The sequence below is a fragment of the Cheilinus undulatus genome, linkage group 21, assembly GCF_018320785.1.
Source record: "Cheilinus undulatus linkage group 21, ASM1832078v1, whole genome shotgun sequence".
In the NCBI taxonomy this organism is placed as follows: Eukaryota; Metazoa; Chordata; class Actinopteri; order Labriformes; family Labridae; genus Cheilinus; species Cheilinus undulatus.
Genome location: NC_054885.1, coordinates 21,348,921 through 21,364,282, shown reverse-complemented (window position 1 = coordinate 21,364,282; position 15,362 = coordinate 21,348,921). Strand labels below are relative to the sequence as shown.

The 15,362-nt window shown below is 38.7% G+C and overlaps 1 protein-coding gene across 2 annotated transcripts; it reads left to right on the top strand.

Annotated features, from left to right (window-relative positions):
• Nucleotides 1–874: 874 nt before the first annotated feature.
• Nucleotides 875–11,889, top strand: kdm8 (lysine (K)-specific demethylase 8). Of its 2 annotated transcripts, none has more exons than XM_041817460.1 (8): nt 875–983; nt 2,799–3,271; nt 4,890–5,062; nt 5,569–5,701; nt 5,781–5,831; nt 11,267–11,416; nt 11,515–11,607; nt 11,692–11,889. In XM_041817460.1, the coding sequence occupies exons 2-8, from the start codon at nt 2,813–2,815 to the stop codon at nt 11,854–11,856; spliced, it is 1,224 nt and encodes a 407-aa protein (XP_041673394.1). In that variant the 5' UTR covers nt 875–983; nt 2,799–2,812; the 3' UTR covers nt 11,857–11,889. The 2 variants fall into 2 exon arrangements, with proteins under 2 accessions (XP_041673394.1, XP_041673395.1); XM_041817461.1 differs by lacking the exon at nt 875–983 and adding an exon at nt 989–1,125.
• Nucleotides 11,890–15,362: the final 3,473 nt, after the last annotated feature.

Sequence of the window (15,362 nt, the reverse complement as noted above, 5' to 3'; positions counted from 1 at the left end):
TTGCACAGTGAGAATGAAGGAAAAAAAAAAAAGCATGAAACATTTTAAAATCCCCTGTGATTCCCTGGAAAGGCAGTCCGTCTCTCTCTTGTTTCCATCTGCTTTACATACAGGAACAGCTCTGCAGTTTGCACTGAGATTATTTGAATTTCATAGAGTGTTTGACATTTGATAATAGTGCTGTGTGTTTATAGATTGTAGACTTCCCAGTCGCAGGTTTCCTATCATGTTTGTTCAGGCTTCCCCACCAAAAAAGCAATCGAATCTGAAAAACTCAAATATCTCTGTGTGACATCAAAATGACAAACCCAATTATTGTTTTAGCTCTGCCTGAGCTGATACATATCAATCAGCCTTTCGAGGAAATCAGTTTTTACATAAAACGATCTGAGTAGCAGGTGCAATGAAAGTAGGAGGAAAACAAATGTTTGTGTAACAGTTGCACCATAATGGACTAGAATGGATCAAAAACGCTGTCTCAGTGTACCGTAATGACTCAGTGTTGTTCCCCTGTTTAGATGATAGAGTTATTATTTACTGACTCTCAGGTGTATGTAAATTAGGCAGCGCTGTCACAGGAGCACTGCTTTATGTTAACTTGTGTTATGTTTAGACATTAACTTTTTAACAGGTTGTCATGCAGCTATAAGAGTGGGAGTTTGTGGACAGATGGGACAGTGTGTGAACAGAGTGTATGAGGGTGTAATCACAGTAGGACACTGGCAACAAATGACAAACAGGTGCGTTTGTAAGTATGCACGCGCTTCTTCGTTACAGGTTGTGCAGATGTTACCACCCGCTACTGGGACACGGAGTGTGTGCACACTAAATATTATGTACTATAACATTAATGCAATAAATAAATACGTTTAAACTTGGCTGTATTGCACGGAGATTGAGACAACGCATTTCTAAGCCGCCCGAGGAAATAATTTCATGGTTCGACACCTTCAAGGAAACATGGAACCAATGTTTCCCGATGTGTGAGTTTCCTCCCGGTGTGTTTTTGTTGTACCACAGGCATTACAGAAGTGGCTGGAGTTGTCAGAGGCAGTCTCAATCATGCCTTAAGTTGATTAATTGTACTTTTGACATGGAATACCGATGAAGATGTCGTGGTTATAGGTAAATATAATATCGGACGCTTTTAATTCAGTGTTAGCTAGCGGTTTTTGTCGGTGCAAACACGTGTCTGCTTCCTTATTGTGCTGCAACCCTTTATAAATATATGATAGCTTTTAGTTTTATGTCTTTATATGTTATATGTGAATCTCAAAGTCAAATGTTGAAAAAGAATTTATATATTCTGTGGCAAATTACGGCTTTTCTGAATGTCATATTCGACATCTGTCTCGCACGCATCTAATACATTACAGCTTTACTTTTGCTGCTGTGCATAATAGAGACTTTTGGGATGTTTAATTTGTATTCATTCAATAATTTGCAACCATAGTTTGATTGAATTGTGCATATGCTTTCAAAGATTTCAACCAGATACATTTTTATTCATTTCATCAGAAATTCAAACTATATTAGAGCTTAATGTCGTTTGTTGCAAGATAAATTTTAGTTTGAGCAGTTATGACGCAGTTTAAATTAACCTTAAAGCTCCTGTGCAGAGTTTTTAGTAGTTATGAAGGGAATGAAATTAATACTGGTGTCTGTAAATGAATTTAAAAAGCAAATCAGCCCATGATTGACTTAAGAAATGATTTCTATATACGTATTTTTAGTAATTAAAACGGCTGCTATGGGGTGGGGACAGACTAAGTGGTTGTCTGCACGTGCAAAACGCATCATTTTACTTTATCCCTAATGATTTGACGTGCATAAATTATAATCCCTTCCTCTTGTAGGGCAGTGTGCTTTGGGTTATTCGCCTTCTTTCTCCAAACATAAGCAACGTCTCTGTGACCAAAGAGCTCTAGTCACCTAACCAAATGATATGCTTCCAGTATGCCTCTCTCTCCAGGTTGTCCTTAGCATGCTTAAGTCCACCTTGAAGGTGTCTCTTCTGCAGAAGTGGAGTTTTTCTTGATCTTCAACCTCTCAGTCTATTCCTATGCAGGCCTAGTGTTTGTCTTCATTGATACTACAATTCCTGACTTGGCTAAGACATTCACTTGTATCAGTTTAGTTGTTCTTTAGACACATCTCTCACTAGTTTTCTTTCCAGCCTTTGAAATCTGCCAGGCTTGTTCTGTACTGTGTGGCTCTCTTTGAATTTCTTGATGATACTTCACACTCAAGTTACTGACACTTCAAAATGCTATGTTAACTTTGTATATCCTTCTATTTTTGAGCATCAACAATTCTTTTTCTCAAGTCTGAACTGATTTCTTTTGTTTTTGTCAGCTCAAATTTGTACTGGAGCTTTTAAGCTGTGTCAAATGGAAGATAACTCTCAGTCTTATGCAATGTGTTTAATGCAATCATTCAGTTTAGTTTGGTGTCATCTGCCTCAAAGTTCACAAGGCTGTACACCAGCCCTCACATGAATTTGGTGTTCAGAATTAGCTGTCCCGTACTTTGGCCCTGTCTGCAGCTTAACAGAGCATCATGTGAGTTTCAGAAGCATCTCATGATGTCCTTTTCTAATTGTTTTGGCTTCCAATTAGAAATAATATGAATGGCTTTTTTCTCTGCAACAATGACCAAATGTGTGTTTTTAGTTTAATGGCAACCCCTGCCTCCAAAAATGTTAAAAATGTAACTTTGCACATGTATGTTTTCCTTAAACCAGATATTCTCTCTTAACAAACTCTGTCTTATCTTACCATCACTGTCTTCTCATGTAGGGTTCATGTCATAAATGGCTGCACTGTGGTCAAAGATCTCTGCTGTTCTGCCTCCTGATGAAGACCAGTTTCCACTTCAGTTCAGTGACAAAGTGGAGTCCAGCATCGTGGAAATGCTAAAGCGGTCGAGGCGTCAGCTCTACGGCGACACCCCGAGTACCAGCCGTATGCTCAACGCTCAGATTATCCTGGATTTTTCGTGGGAGAAACTCAACATGGGGACATGGCGTGACGTGGACAAAGAATGGAGGCGTGTTTATTCGTACGGCTGCCTGTTCAAAGCAGCTGCTCTGTGTCGGGAAGATCCTTCACCAGAAGAGCTCCTGCAGGCTGTGAGGACTTGTGACATGGGATTACTCATGGGTGCAGCCATCATGGATGATATACTGCAGGTATTTGTTCACATACTGCAGGGAGAAGTCAGGACGTCAGCTAAGGAAGACGAGGAGAAAAGGGACCATCCTGAGGTTAAGGTGAGTTTTTAAAGCCTTGTTGTGTGGGACTTTAATTTAGTTTGTTGTAGTAAAATTTCTGACACCATAGTTGCAACTTTTTAACATTGTGAGGTGTATTCTTGTGGAAATCCTTATATAGCTTGTCTTGCTTTTGAAACAATTCAGAATGTAAAATGACAACTGTTGATGTAATTACAACATATAAAACAACATGGTATTGATACAGTGATAGGGAACATTAAGACTGATTTTACCTAAAATATATGGCAGTGCTGCTTTTTATTTAAAAAAAAAAAAAATCAAAAGTATTTTGGTGAGATAGTGTCAGTGTCTTTTTGGGGATTTTTTTCCTTATATCAATAAGTGCTAATAATAATAATAATACTTATGTTAATGAAGAAAAGTAAAGAAAATTATGTTTTTACATTTGTGTTGTCAGAGTTCACAGTAACATTTAGTTACATAATACTGGGTCATTTATGTAAAAGGTGACAGAAAGGATGGCTGAATATATAAAAATAGACTACATCCTAAAGGGGAAAGTAGTCATGTTTTCCCAGGTGTATATGCATGAGTCTTACATTGATTAATAGATAGACTGTATAATTTGTAAAGGTGTACAGATTGAAAAAATTAGGGCCAATTCGGAGAGGGATGTTTAACACACATTTTACCTGATGGCTGATATTGATTTTTTTGTTTTTCATGACTTCATTCCCACAATGCCAACATTTTACTCATGTTTGACCACAAAACAGATTAGAGTTTGTCCAACAGGTCCTATATTCTGCCCAGTAATTAACCTGTTCCCTGATTTTGTGATTGGGTTTGCTAAATACCAACATTATAATGTTACAAATCAACAGATAAAGATCTACTGCTGACATCGTTTCATGCCCACTCTATTTGCAGATGAATGATGTCTGTCAAAGGTCTGATATCAGCTGATGCTGATGTTGAACTAATGCCTCTGTGTGCATTCCTACTATTTTCTGTTATGAAAATGAAAAAATCCTAGAATCCTGTTACATATTGTATTGTAAGCCGTGTGGTTACATCTCTAATAATAACGTCACTCAATGAAATTGTCCTCTTCTCAAATTCAAGAAGGTTACATTTTTAGCAACATTACATATTTCCATCAACTTTCCCCCAGTTTCTGTTACTTCCTATAGTAGTGGAGTAGAAAACAGTCTCAGTCCATCATTCCTCACCTGTGCATTACACTTAGCAAAAGAAGCAAATGTAGTGTAATTATCCTGTCTTGAATTGCTAACATCCATGCACCATCATCAGTTCAACCCAGAAATGCTTCTACACAAAGTTTCCCAGCCTTCCTGGGGGATTCCAAGGCATTCCCAGGCCAGATGGATATAATCACTCCAGTGAGCTCTTGGTTTACCCTTGAGTCTCTCCCAGTTGGACATGCCTGGAAAACCTCCAAAGGGAGGCGCCCGGGGATATCCTGATCAGAAAGCCAAACTACCTCTTGATGGACAGGAGTAGCTGCTCTACTTGGAACTCTTCTTTAACTATTCTTTTAGGTCTACTGTAAGAAAATATGATCACAGACAGCTGTTTTTTATCTTCGCCTTTAAAGTGCCTCGTTTAAATTTTCTTTCATGACCTATTACAGAGAATAAAGATCGAGCTCCCTCATGTTCCTGTCATCAAAGAAGAGCTGGCTGTTCCTAGGATCAGGTGTCCTTCCCTGGAGAGCTTCAACAAAAACTACCTTCTGCCTCTCAAACCAGTGATTTTAGAGGGAGTCATCGCCCACTGGCCTGCTCTCAATCATCGACCCTGGAGGTTTGTGTCTCATTTATGATCTTCTTTGATTAAATCATTCCCTTTAAGTCTGTTCCCTTAAATATCATCCTGAATATAAACCCATGTATCATTATAAGTGTGTAAAACTCATAGAATTCACATTAGTTTATTACCAAGCTCTCAAATGAAAGTTAAAGCACATTAAAATTCAAGTCAGTACAAGCACCGTTAACTGAGTTTAGCTTTGTTTACTTGTCACAGCATCCCTGCCTCTAATGTCTGACACCAGTCTGATGTAACTACCTCTCCATTTAAGAATCTCCTTCACTGTCCTCCCTCTCACCGCTGACTCTCGACAGCTGACTATTCACTCTGACATCTGACACGCGGTTCCTGGCATCGCACACTGATTGTGGAGGAGGACATCCACAAGTGCATACCTGACATATTTTGGAGCAGAGCTAGAATCCCGAATGAGTGGATTATTTTCTTGAACTTGCTGTGATGTTTATTCTGTTGATTTTTTTTTTATTTCTGCTGCAAAGCATAGAATACTTGAGGTCTGTGGCTGGTTGTCGAACTGTTCCTGTGGAGGTGGGATCGAGGTACACAGACGAGGAATGGTCCCAATCGCTGCTAACAGTCGATGAATTCATCGATCGGTACATTATCAATAAAGTAAATATCTTACTCCTGCATTATTAACACCATGTAATAGTTCTGTGTGATTTCTAACATGGTGTCATTTATCCTCCAGGATGAAGAAAAAAGTGTGGGATATCTCGCTCAACACCAGCTTTTTGATCAGGTACTGTACTGGATTTGATGACATTTAGAGATGGTGCATGTCTATAAAATTCACAGTCAGTTAATTTTGTCTGTTTCTTATCACAATGAAGAATCCCATCTCATATTTACAAGTTCTCCTCCTCAAACCATATTACTTTAAATAGTTTTGACTTTTATCCTAATTTTTATGTCAATATATTGCCTGAAGTGAACTTTACAGAAAGGGCAACTTGTCAGGCTAAAGCTGGGTATTTTGGAGTGTTAAATGAATCAGAATGAGCGTCCATAAGGAGTCATCATTCATTCTGATTTCTCACCCATCATCATTTTGAAATAGCCTCTAAAATCAGATTATTTGTATGTTTCTGCTGTATTGGATTCATCCAAAAATTGCAGTTCCTTTAGTGTCCCCTTGAGACTGGCCCCAGAAGCCCCAGAATCCCCATTACCACCCATATTAAAATTCCCATTTCTAAGGCAGGAATAAACATGCTAACAGCCCAGTACAAAAATAATTATGGTCTTGATGGAGCATGTCTTTATTGGTACACAGTGGGGGGGAGTGACTCATCCGTTTTGAGAACATAGAGACTAAGAATTATGCTTTGACTAGATTGGATTATTTCAGGTTCAGGTTACTTTATTTTTACCTGTAGGTAGATTTGTTTTTCAGCCAGTGAGATTGCCGCATCCATTATGACACACAGGTCACTAGGGCAGAAGTAATATGAAATGAATAACGGGAAAGAAAACTGTTAAAAACCTACTGAAACATGGTGCGCCGGTAGTCGAGTGGTTAAGGCGCATGCCATATACGCAGGCGACCCGGGTTCGAATCCGGCCTGTGGCACTATTTCCTGCATGTCTCTCCCCGCTCTCTACCCCCTTTCCGACTCTATCCACTGTCCTATCAAATAAAGGCAAAAAGGCCAAAAATAAATCTTTAAAAAAAAAAAAAAAAACCTACTGAAACATGAGCCAAAGGATACCAAAAAGGATAGAAACTGAAAAATCTTTAGTTATATTTCGGCCAAAAGAGAGAGCACTGTTAAAATTGCACAAATATGTTGGCAGCATTTGGAAAAACAGTGGAACTGGTGAAGAACCCTCATTACTCACCAATTTGTGGAATTAAGACAGTGTTCGGTAGTTTTCCTGCAATTTTTAACAATAAAGTAGAAAAACACTCAGAGACCACAGACCTCTGCATTAGCCCTATATCCCAATAGTGAAGAATCCTTTAAAAAATTCCTGGATCCGTCCCCATGTGTCCCCCACCACGGCATTTACTGATTACTCCCTCCCTGGTGGGGTAGACACGCGGTGAGGCAAAGCATTGGCTACGCTATGGGTGGACTGTCATGGTGGAAGAATTGCCTGCTGGTGCCAACAGATGCACTGACAGTCTCACCCATGGTCTCACTGGACAACTGGAAGTCATGGCAGAGGGTGAATATTCCTCTATTCTTCCCAGCATTGTGAGTATTCTCGCTACATTTCGCTGTCTTTCTCTCTGCTACGCTCAGACTTGTCTCCTCGACTGGGCGTGCGCCTTTCAAACTCTACAAACGGCAAAACTTTGAATAGAAACACACCCAAAAATGATGCTGGGATTGAAGTTACTCATGTCCGCCATCTCCTGGTGTGAAGTGGTAACAGCGCAGACCTCCGCCATTAGCCCTATCTCCCAATAGTACAGAATCTTTTTAAAACTTCCTGGATCCAGACGGTGATTCGGATCACCTTCGGATCCCAAAATCTACTCAGTTCTTCCTTATGCCATTTCTAGTGCAGCAGATGATTGCATATTTCACAAGAATCGTTCAAATAGTGATACAAGCATAAAATTTGGTACATGTACTCTTCAAGGCCTGCTCTTTTCAAAAATACAGGTGGCCATGCAAAAATCCAAGATGGCGGTCATTTTTCAAGATGGCTGCCTTGCCTGACCACATTTTGCTTTATTTCATTTTTTTAAATTGTTGCCTATTGAATTTTTTAAGATAAAAATTTATCTGATAACCAGATTGATGAGTTTTGTTTTAATTATTGTCATAACATAAAATTTGATTACAAAGATGGCATCCAAGATGGCTGCCCTTGATTTAAAGTTTTCATACCTAGGCAACTACTGAACATATATACATGATTTTTTGGTGTGCACATACATTTTTGGGGTCGTAGAATCCAATGGAGCCATTTTCACATTTGTAAGTACAGAACTGAGGCAATGATGAGAGCTTACAAATGCAATTGGGTAAATGTCTGCACACAACCAGGGCACACTGGTGACATCGCTGCTGTGTAACTCAGCATGGGGTTCAGTGTCAGCTGATCTAGCTTTACTAACACTGTAGTATTAGACTAGTAGTTGTAGTAGAGTTTAGTTTAGTGTCCCAAATGCTGTCTAACAGCCCCATATCAATTAGCTAGTAAACATTATTTGGCAGTTATTAGATATAGTTAGATAGCCGCACGTGAATTGACAGGGCGTGCCAGGGGTAAGGGGGCTCTGCATGACTTGCTCATGTAGTTACCTGGATGGTGTACAGATCACATGGGACTTAAATTACACTGTGTCAGCCTTCCTCAACAAGGGCAAGAAAACTGCTTGGCACACATTTCATCACCCTGAAGGGTTAACCTGACACGCCAGATGGATTTGTTTCACACATCCATCTGGGAAAGCTTCAATAGGAAATGTTTGAGAAAAAGCTGAGGCTTTGAAAAAAACTTGGAGTGTGACTGGATAAACGTTCTGTCTATCACATCTCTACGGGCCCATAGGAGCAACACGTGACGTAGCAGCTATCAAGGCATGCACAGCTACTGAGGAATAATGCAAAACATGGCGACTATAGACATGTGAGTATTTGACTTTTGTCGTTTTTGAAAAGAAAACAACTCACAGCTGTTCTTTGTTCTTCTTTTAACAAAGAAATGTTGTCAAGTTCTGATAAAACTGGTGCTTTAGCAGCATCCACCCTAATCTCTTCCTCCATAACTGCACCAGCTCTTGCTGCTGCTTGTTTACGTCACGACTCTGCTGCACCTGAAAGTACTGCCCCTCGTTGCTGATTGGTCCTGTCACTTTCTAACCGGGCCCAAACGGTTCAGATAGGAGCTTTGCAAGATGGATTTGCCAGTGAAAAACAAGGAAATGGGCGTATCCATCTGCTTTGCAAGGTTACTAAAGGGTTACATCAACCTATAAATCGATGTAATGCAACATTCTTGACTACAAAGGTTATTGCTGGTCCTTACCGAAGCATTCTTGGTTACTTTTGACTTACACGACAAGTATGATAAAAAAAAATAAGAATTATTATATTATTATCATGTTGGGGTATTTTGTTGGTTTTTTGTTTTTTTTCTTGGGACCTACGCTATTCATAAAGGGTTACATGAACCAATAAATCGATGCCACATTCTTGACTACAAAGATCATTGCTGGTTCTAACTGAGACGTTCTTGATTACTTTGACATCCATAAGAAGTACGAAGAAATGAGTAGTGTACCATTGCTGAACTTTGGCCTTTTTGTGGAACTAACATGGCAGCTGACAAAATCTTTGAATGAAAGTAAAACTTTTAAGTTTTTTTAATAAAATTTTCCTTTGGATCACCTAACCTTGAAAACATGGGGTTTCAGCCAGGATATGCATAGATTTGTGTATTTTTTTTGTTGTTGGATAAATACCTTTGGAAGGCAGGGTCAAACAAAATAGGCAATATTTTTAAATGAAATATGTTTCATGGCAGACATCCTTAATGCCATTTTTATGCAGCAGTTCAGGTAGCCTGTATGGTTATTGGAACAAGTCCATTAGATTCTCTGACCCAAAAAAGGGTAGGATAAGACACAAAAATCATTTGTCTATCTCTATTAGTAGCTGAGATATGGTGAAATTTGTCTTTTGTAGCAGCCATCATGGAAGCCAACTTGGTTAAAGTCTAATATGCAACTGCCATGGACAAAATTACCTTCACTTGCCATTTTAGTGTCCAAAAACCAAGACTTGGACAATAATTGTGTTTTTGTTTTTTTTTTTTCTTCAATTTTTTAACCCATTACAATGGGACTCAGTGTGACGTGTCGGCTATCTTGGAAGATGACGGCCATCTTGGATTTTTGCGTGGCCAGCGTTATTTTTGAAAAGAGTAGACCTTAAAGAGTACATGTACCAAATTTCATGCTTGTATCACCATTTGAATAATTATTTCACTTATCTTCTCCACTATTCTGACATTTCCTGAAAATTTCATCAAAATCTGTCCACAGCTCTTTGAGTTATGTTGCTAACAAACAAACAAACAAACCCACCTGATCACGTAACCCCCTTGGCAGAGGTAAAAATGGGAAATAATCTTGTATTGAGTGTTTAGGATTTCTATTTTAGTTACTGTGGTATGAAACATGATTAATTGTATTATTTTTGATTAAAGTTAGAATATTTTTTGTTGAGCATTAGGTCTGCCATCTGTTTTATCAATCAACATAATAACTAAACTTAGCACAAAAAATAAGGAAATTTGTATTTGGTAGATTATCTCTTTGTTGTTACAAGGCTTCTTGTGAATAATTTTATACCGTTGGATGACCTGTTTATTTCCCTTTTAAATGGTGCCACATTTGTAAGGAGCATGCATTTGTGGGATGAGCAGCAGAGCTGAGTATATGGGCTGCGCCCATGAGATATTTGCCAAATCTTCTCTGCCAATGCCAAACAGCTATTCTGCCATTGACGCTTGTCTGGTGGATTGGATGATTGAAGTTTGAAGGAAGAAGACATATTGGCAATTTAACAATTAATTCATTTAACAAACAGGAGCCTCTGTAGCGTGTGGAAGAACCATACACAGCCACAACAGCCTGGCACCTCCTCCTCATGCTGGTCATCAATCTGGTCACAGACTGGCCTTCAGTTTGGAGATGGTACTAGGGCTCACTCCAAACAATGCGGCAACTTGGCTTTGCAGAACACCAGCCTGAAGTAGCTCTATTGCTCATCCCACAAATACACATTCCTTACAAATGTGGTGCCATATGAAAGGGTAATAAACAGGCTTTCCAGTGGTATAAGATTTATTACCAAGAAGCATTGTTACAACAAAGAAATAATCTACCGAACACAAATTTCCTTACTTTTTGTGCTAAGTTTATATCAATAAAGATTATATTTTCTTGTCCTATATTTCACTTGGAAATATATCGATAAATCTTAAAAACTCCATATATTGCCCAGCCCTAGCCTGGACTATAGCAGAGGATGGACTGACATTGCTGTCCCCAGAGCCACGTGTTCTCACTAAAATTCCTCAAAAACCTCAAGAAAAAAAAGTAAATGTTTCTCCTGGCAATGTCAGGCAGATGATTTTGTAAGGATAAACATGATATATTGACTTTCAAAAACGCCACATTGTTGTGGTTTTCTTCTTTTTATGTTTCTTTAGATCCCAGAGCTGAAGGCTGACATTCGCCTCCCTGATTATTGCTGCCTCGGTGAAGGAGAAGAGGAAGATATTACCGTAAACGCCTGGTTTGGCCCTAGAGGTACAGTGTCTCCTCTTCACCAGGATCCACAGCAGAACTTTCTGGCTCAGGTGATGACAGCAACACACCTTTATGAGTCCTGTTTGCGTCAAAAATAAATCACGTGACAACAGTTTATTTATTTATTTATCACACGTGTAAACCTCAGGTGGTGGGGAGCAAATATATTCGCCTATATTCCCCAGAGGACACAGACAAGCTGTACCCTCATCAATCCCAGCTCCTTCACAACACCAGTCAGGTGGGATTGACAGTCCATACTGAAACTGCAAGTTTAGTCTGCAAATACACATTGTGCAATTTCTGACTCCTTCCTTCCATGCAGGTGGAGGTTGAAAATCCTGACACTGAGCAGTTCCCAGAGTTCGCCAAGGCTCCGTATCAGGAGTGTGTGTTGCAGCCTGGAGAGGTGCTCTTCATTCCTGTAAAACACTGGCATTATGTACGCTCCTTAGAGCTTAGCTTCTCTGTCAGCTTCTGGTGGTCGTGACTGCAAACTCATAATAAAAAATGTTTGTAGCTTATTTTCTGCTGCTGTGGAGGGAATTTAATTTGGAGTTTTATAACTAATGCGATGCTAATTTTCATAAATCTTGTGACAACCAGTGATCACACAAACCTTTGATCCATGAACAATGAACACACACTGCTGAATGATTAGTTTAATTGTGCCGCTGATGAGTGCAGCAAAATCTATTGTGTGGAAAGCTACCCGCAGGAGAAAAAGACAAACAAACGAGCAGTTCAAACTGTGTGTGCTCATTTCATCCTGCATATCATTAACAGAGGGTTGTTAGCCATCTAATTTGATAGGATGTGTTTCTCTTTTCAGATTGGCTTATTTAATTGTATTCTCAACCTCATACCTACAAACATCCTCACAAGTGTGATTTCCATAATTCATGGAAATGAGGCAAGTCCTCAGATTTAATAACCGAGGGAGCTACAGGTACAAAAATGCACAAATAAACACAGGTCTCTGGTTAAAGTGACAGTGTGAGGGAATGAATTAATAAATGAATGAATCCCTTGGGTACTCTGAAATTAAAACAGCCTCACTGCTTAGATACCATGACAGTGAGACTTGTGTTTTTTACATAACACTTGGCAGACAGCAGCACTTCATGTCAGATTTTAAACATATGACAACAAATCTGAGTCAAGTTTCCCACAGGCCTTTTTCAATAAAGCACCACAATCACGACCATAATGTCAGGAGTGATGCACACATTTAATCTGATTTTCAGCCAGAATTACACTTCGCTGAAGAAGCGATTTGGGAAATCAAGACAGAATATTTGAGAGGAGAGGGTGAAAAGAAGCTCAAGAAAATTGAATTAAATAGGTCGTCAGCCTGATTTTAAAAGCTAGGTTAGATGTTGCAGTCCAAAATGTGAAGAAACAAAAGCCCAAAGTGGACATAAAGCCACACATGTAATTTACTTTAAAAAAGTTTTTTTCTGTTTGGTTCCTTAATATCCTGACTCATTTATCCTGTTATCTAGAGATATCAACAAGTTTTCCTGTTGACAGATTAATTGATCTCAACATCTGAAGATCACGAAACTTTTCTCTTTCTTCTTTCTCACTATAATCTTCTGGCAGCCTAGAAAACAAAACAATGTCCCTATGACAGCCAAGATGATGTCTTTCCATGCTGCAGATAAATAAGTGGAAATGATACATCCAGAAAGAGCCAAAATGGCTTGTTGTGCAGAGATGGAATAAATAAAATAAAATAAGATGTATGGATGCATTTTTGCTTAGGACTTCTGGAGGAAGGGGCTCAAAGAAACATGGGTTAATCTGTTGTATAAACATGAAAAGGAATTTGAAACATTGCAAAAAGAAAATTTAATGTGGCATCAGTAAATCAATTGGAAACAATTCTTAAAAACCAGTTGCATAGTTGTTTTGTTAAGTTTGAGACAGTCACTGAAGTTTTCTTATTTGTTATTTTTTCTTAGCTCAGAATAAAATCTATGAACATTTTACATTCATCAGTATTCAAACATGCTAGTGTAGGAATTAAACATCAGTGCATTCAGAACTGTTCAGACCCCCTTCAATTTTGTGTTTATGTTGCATTCTGAGGCTACAGCCGAAAAAAAGAAAATCTTTTATTCTCAATCTATACTCAGTGCCCCATCATGACAAATTGAGAACAGAATTTTAGAAATTTTTGCAAGAACATTTTAAATTTAGCTCAGGTGTCTCCCATTTTTCTTGATCTGGATTTGAAAAGGCTCATACCTCTTTATAGAAGGCCTCACAGCTGACAATGCATATCAGAGCAAAATCCAAGCCATGAGGTCAAAGGAACTGCCTCAGAGCAAAACACATGAAAGCCCTCTTGGAGTTCGCAAAAAACTCCATGTGAAAGCCAAGCTGGCGGGAGGAGGAGAGGCTTCCAGCTAGACACTCTGCCGTAAGCCCAGATCAGTGGAGGGCTGCAGTGATGGTTGTCCTTCTGGAACTTGTCCCATCTCCACACAGGATCTCTGGAGCTCTGTCAGAGTGACTTGGGTTCTTGTTCACCTCCCTTGATTGCTCAGTTTGGCTTCCATCTGAGAATTATGGAGGCTATTTTGCTCTCGGGAACCTTCAGTGCAGCAGATTTTTTGTAGCCTTCCCCAGATCTGTGCCTTGCAACAATCCTGTCTCTGAGTGCTGCGGGCAGTTCCTTTAAATTAATGGCGTGGCTTTTGCACTGATAAGCATTTTCAGCTGTGAGGCCTTCTATAGAGGGGTGTGTGCCTTAACAAATCTTATCCAATCAGTTTCATTTACCACAGGTGGACTCCAATCAAGGTGTAGAAACATCTCAACAAAGATCAAGAAAAACGGGAGGCGCTTGTGCTAAATTTTAAGTGTATTTGTAAAGGCTCTGTATACTTATGTCAATGTGATATTTCAGTTTCTCATTTTTTACAATTAATTTGCAAACAAAAACAAAATTGAAAAAGCGAATGGGGGTCTGAATACTTTCTGAATTTAATTTAACTGCATAATGTTTAATCTTTACTAAGATCGCATGCATTTTGACTAAAATTAGCATTATGGTAGGACTTTTTTATTAAACACTAATTTAAAACACATTTAAATAATGTTAATTTTAAAACAGTATCCCTCTATTACAGCACAATGCATATCATTTCTGATGACAGTGCTATTTGAGTGAGTAATATTTATGTGATTGTAGCACATTTAATTTCTTTAACTGATGATAAATATATGATAAAATCATTCTATTTTGGTTAGGTTGGACCAGCACTAAATCCAATTTAAAATGATTATAGTTCAAATATCTTAATGACATCCAGTGGAGGATTGTTATTATGGTGTATTTTAATTTGAACATTGCTGGCATAGAAAGAGCCGTGTCTTCAGAAAAAAACATGCACACGCTTCTGGCGCATGATCATGCCATTTATCCCATTTAAGGAACACGAGCGATAATTCAAGAGTTCCAGAACAAGTCATGAATTTGATGTAGGTTTCTCTTAGAAACTTTATTGTGAACAAATCTAATGGGGGAAAATCTAGTACAAAAAAATAAAATAAAAAAAATAATTAAGATATTGCTGAATAAGGCCAAGTGTTATGCTACTGTAAAGGTGACGGATTCTGAAAAAAAATTATGAAAATGAAGTCCCTGTGAGGAGTTTTTACCTTATGAATATTAGTGAAATAAATGTTTGGATGTATTTTTATGAGCTAGAAAAGCAAACAGAACCATTACTGACAAGATTAAGTGTTTCTTTATCAGTGTTTTATATCCCCAAAAAAAAAGATTCTCTAAGTCTTATGTTTGAAATACAAGTGTAGGACTTTTTTCTATGAAAGAACGTTGCTTATAGCTGGCAGGAGCCAAGCATTTATTCCTGAGTGCCCCATCCATGTGAGCCACCCAGGTTTGAATCTAGCCTGTAGCTCCACAGTTTTGTCCACAGGAGGCGCCAAATCAACACAAACCAGAAGTTCCTTTAGAGCTTT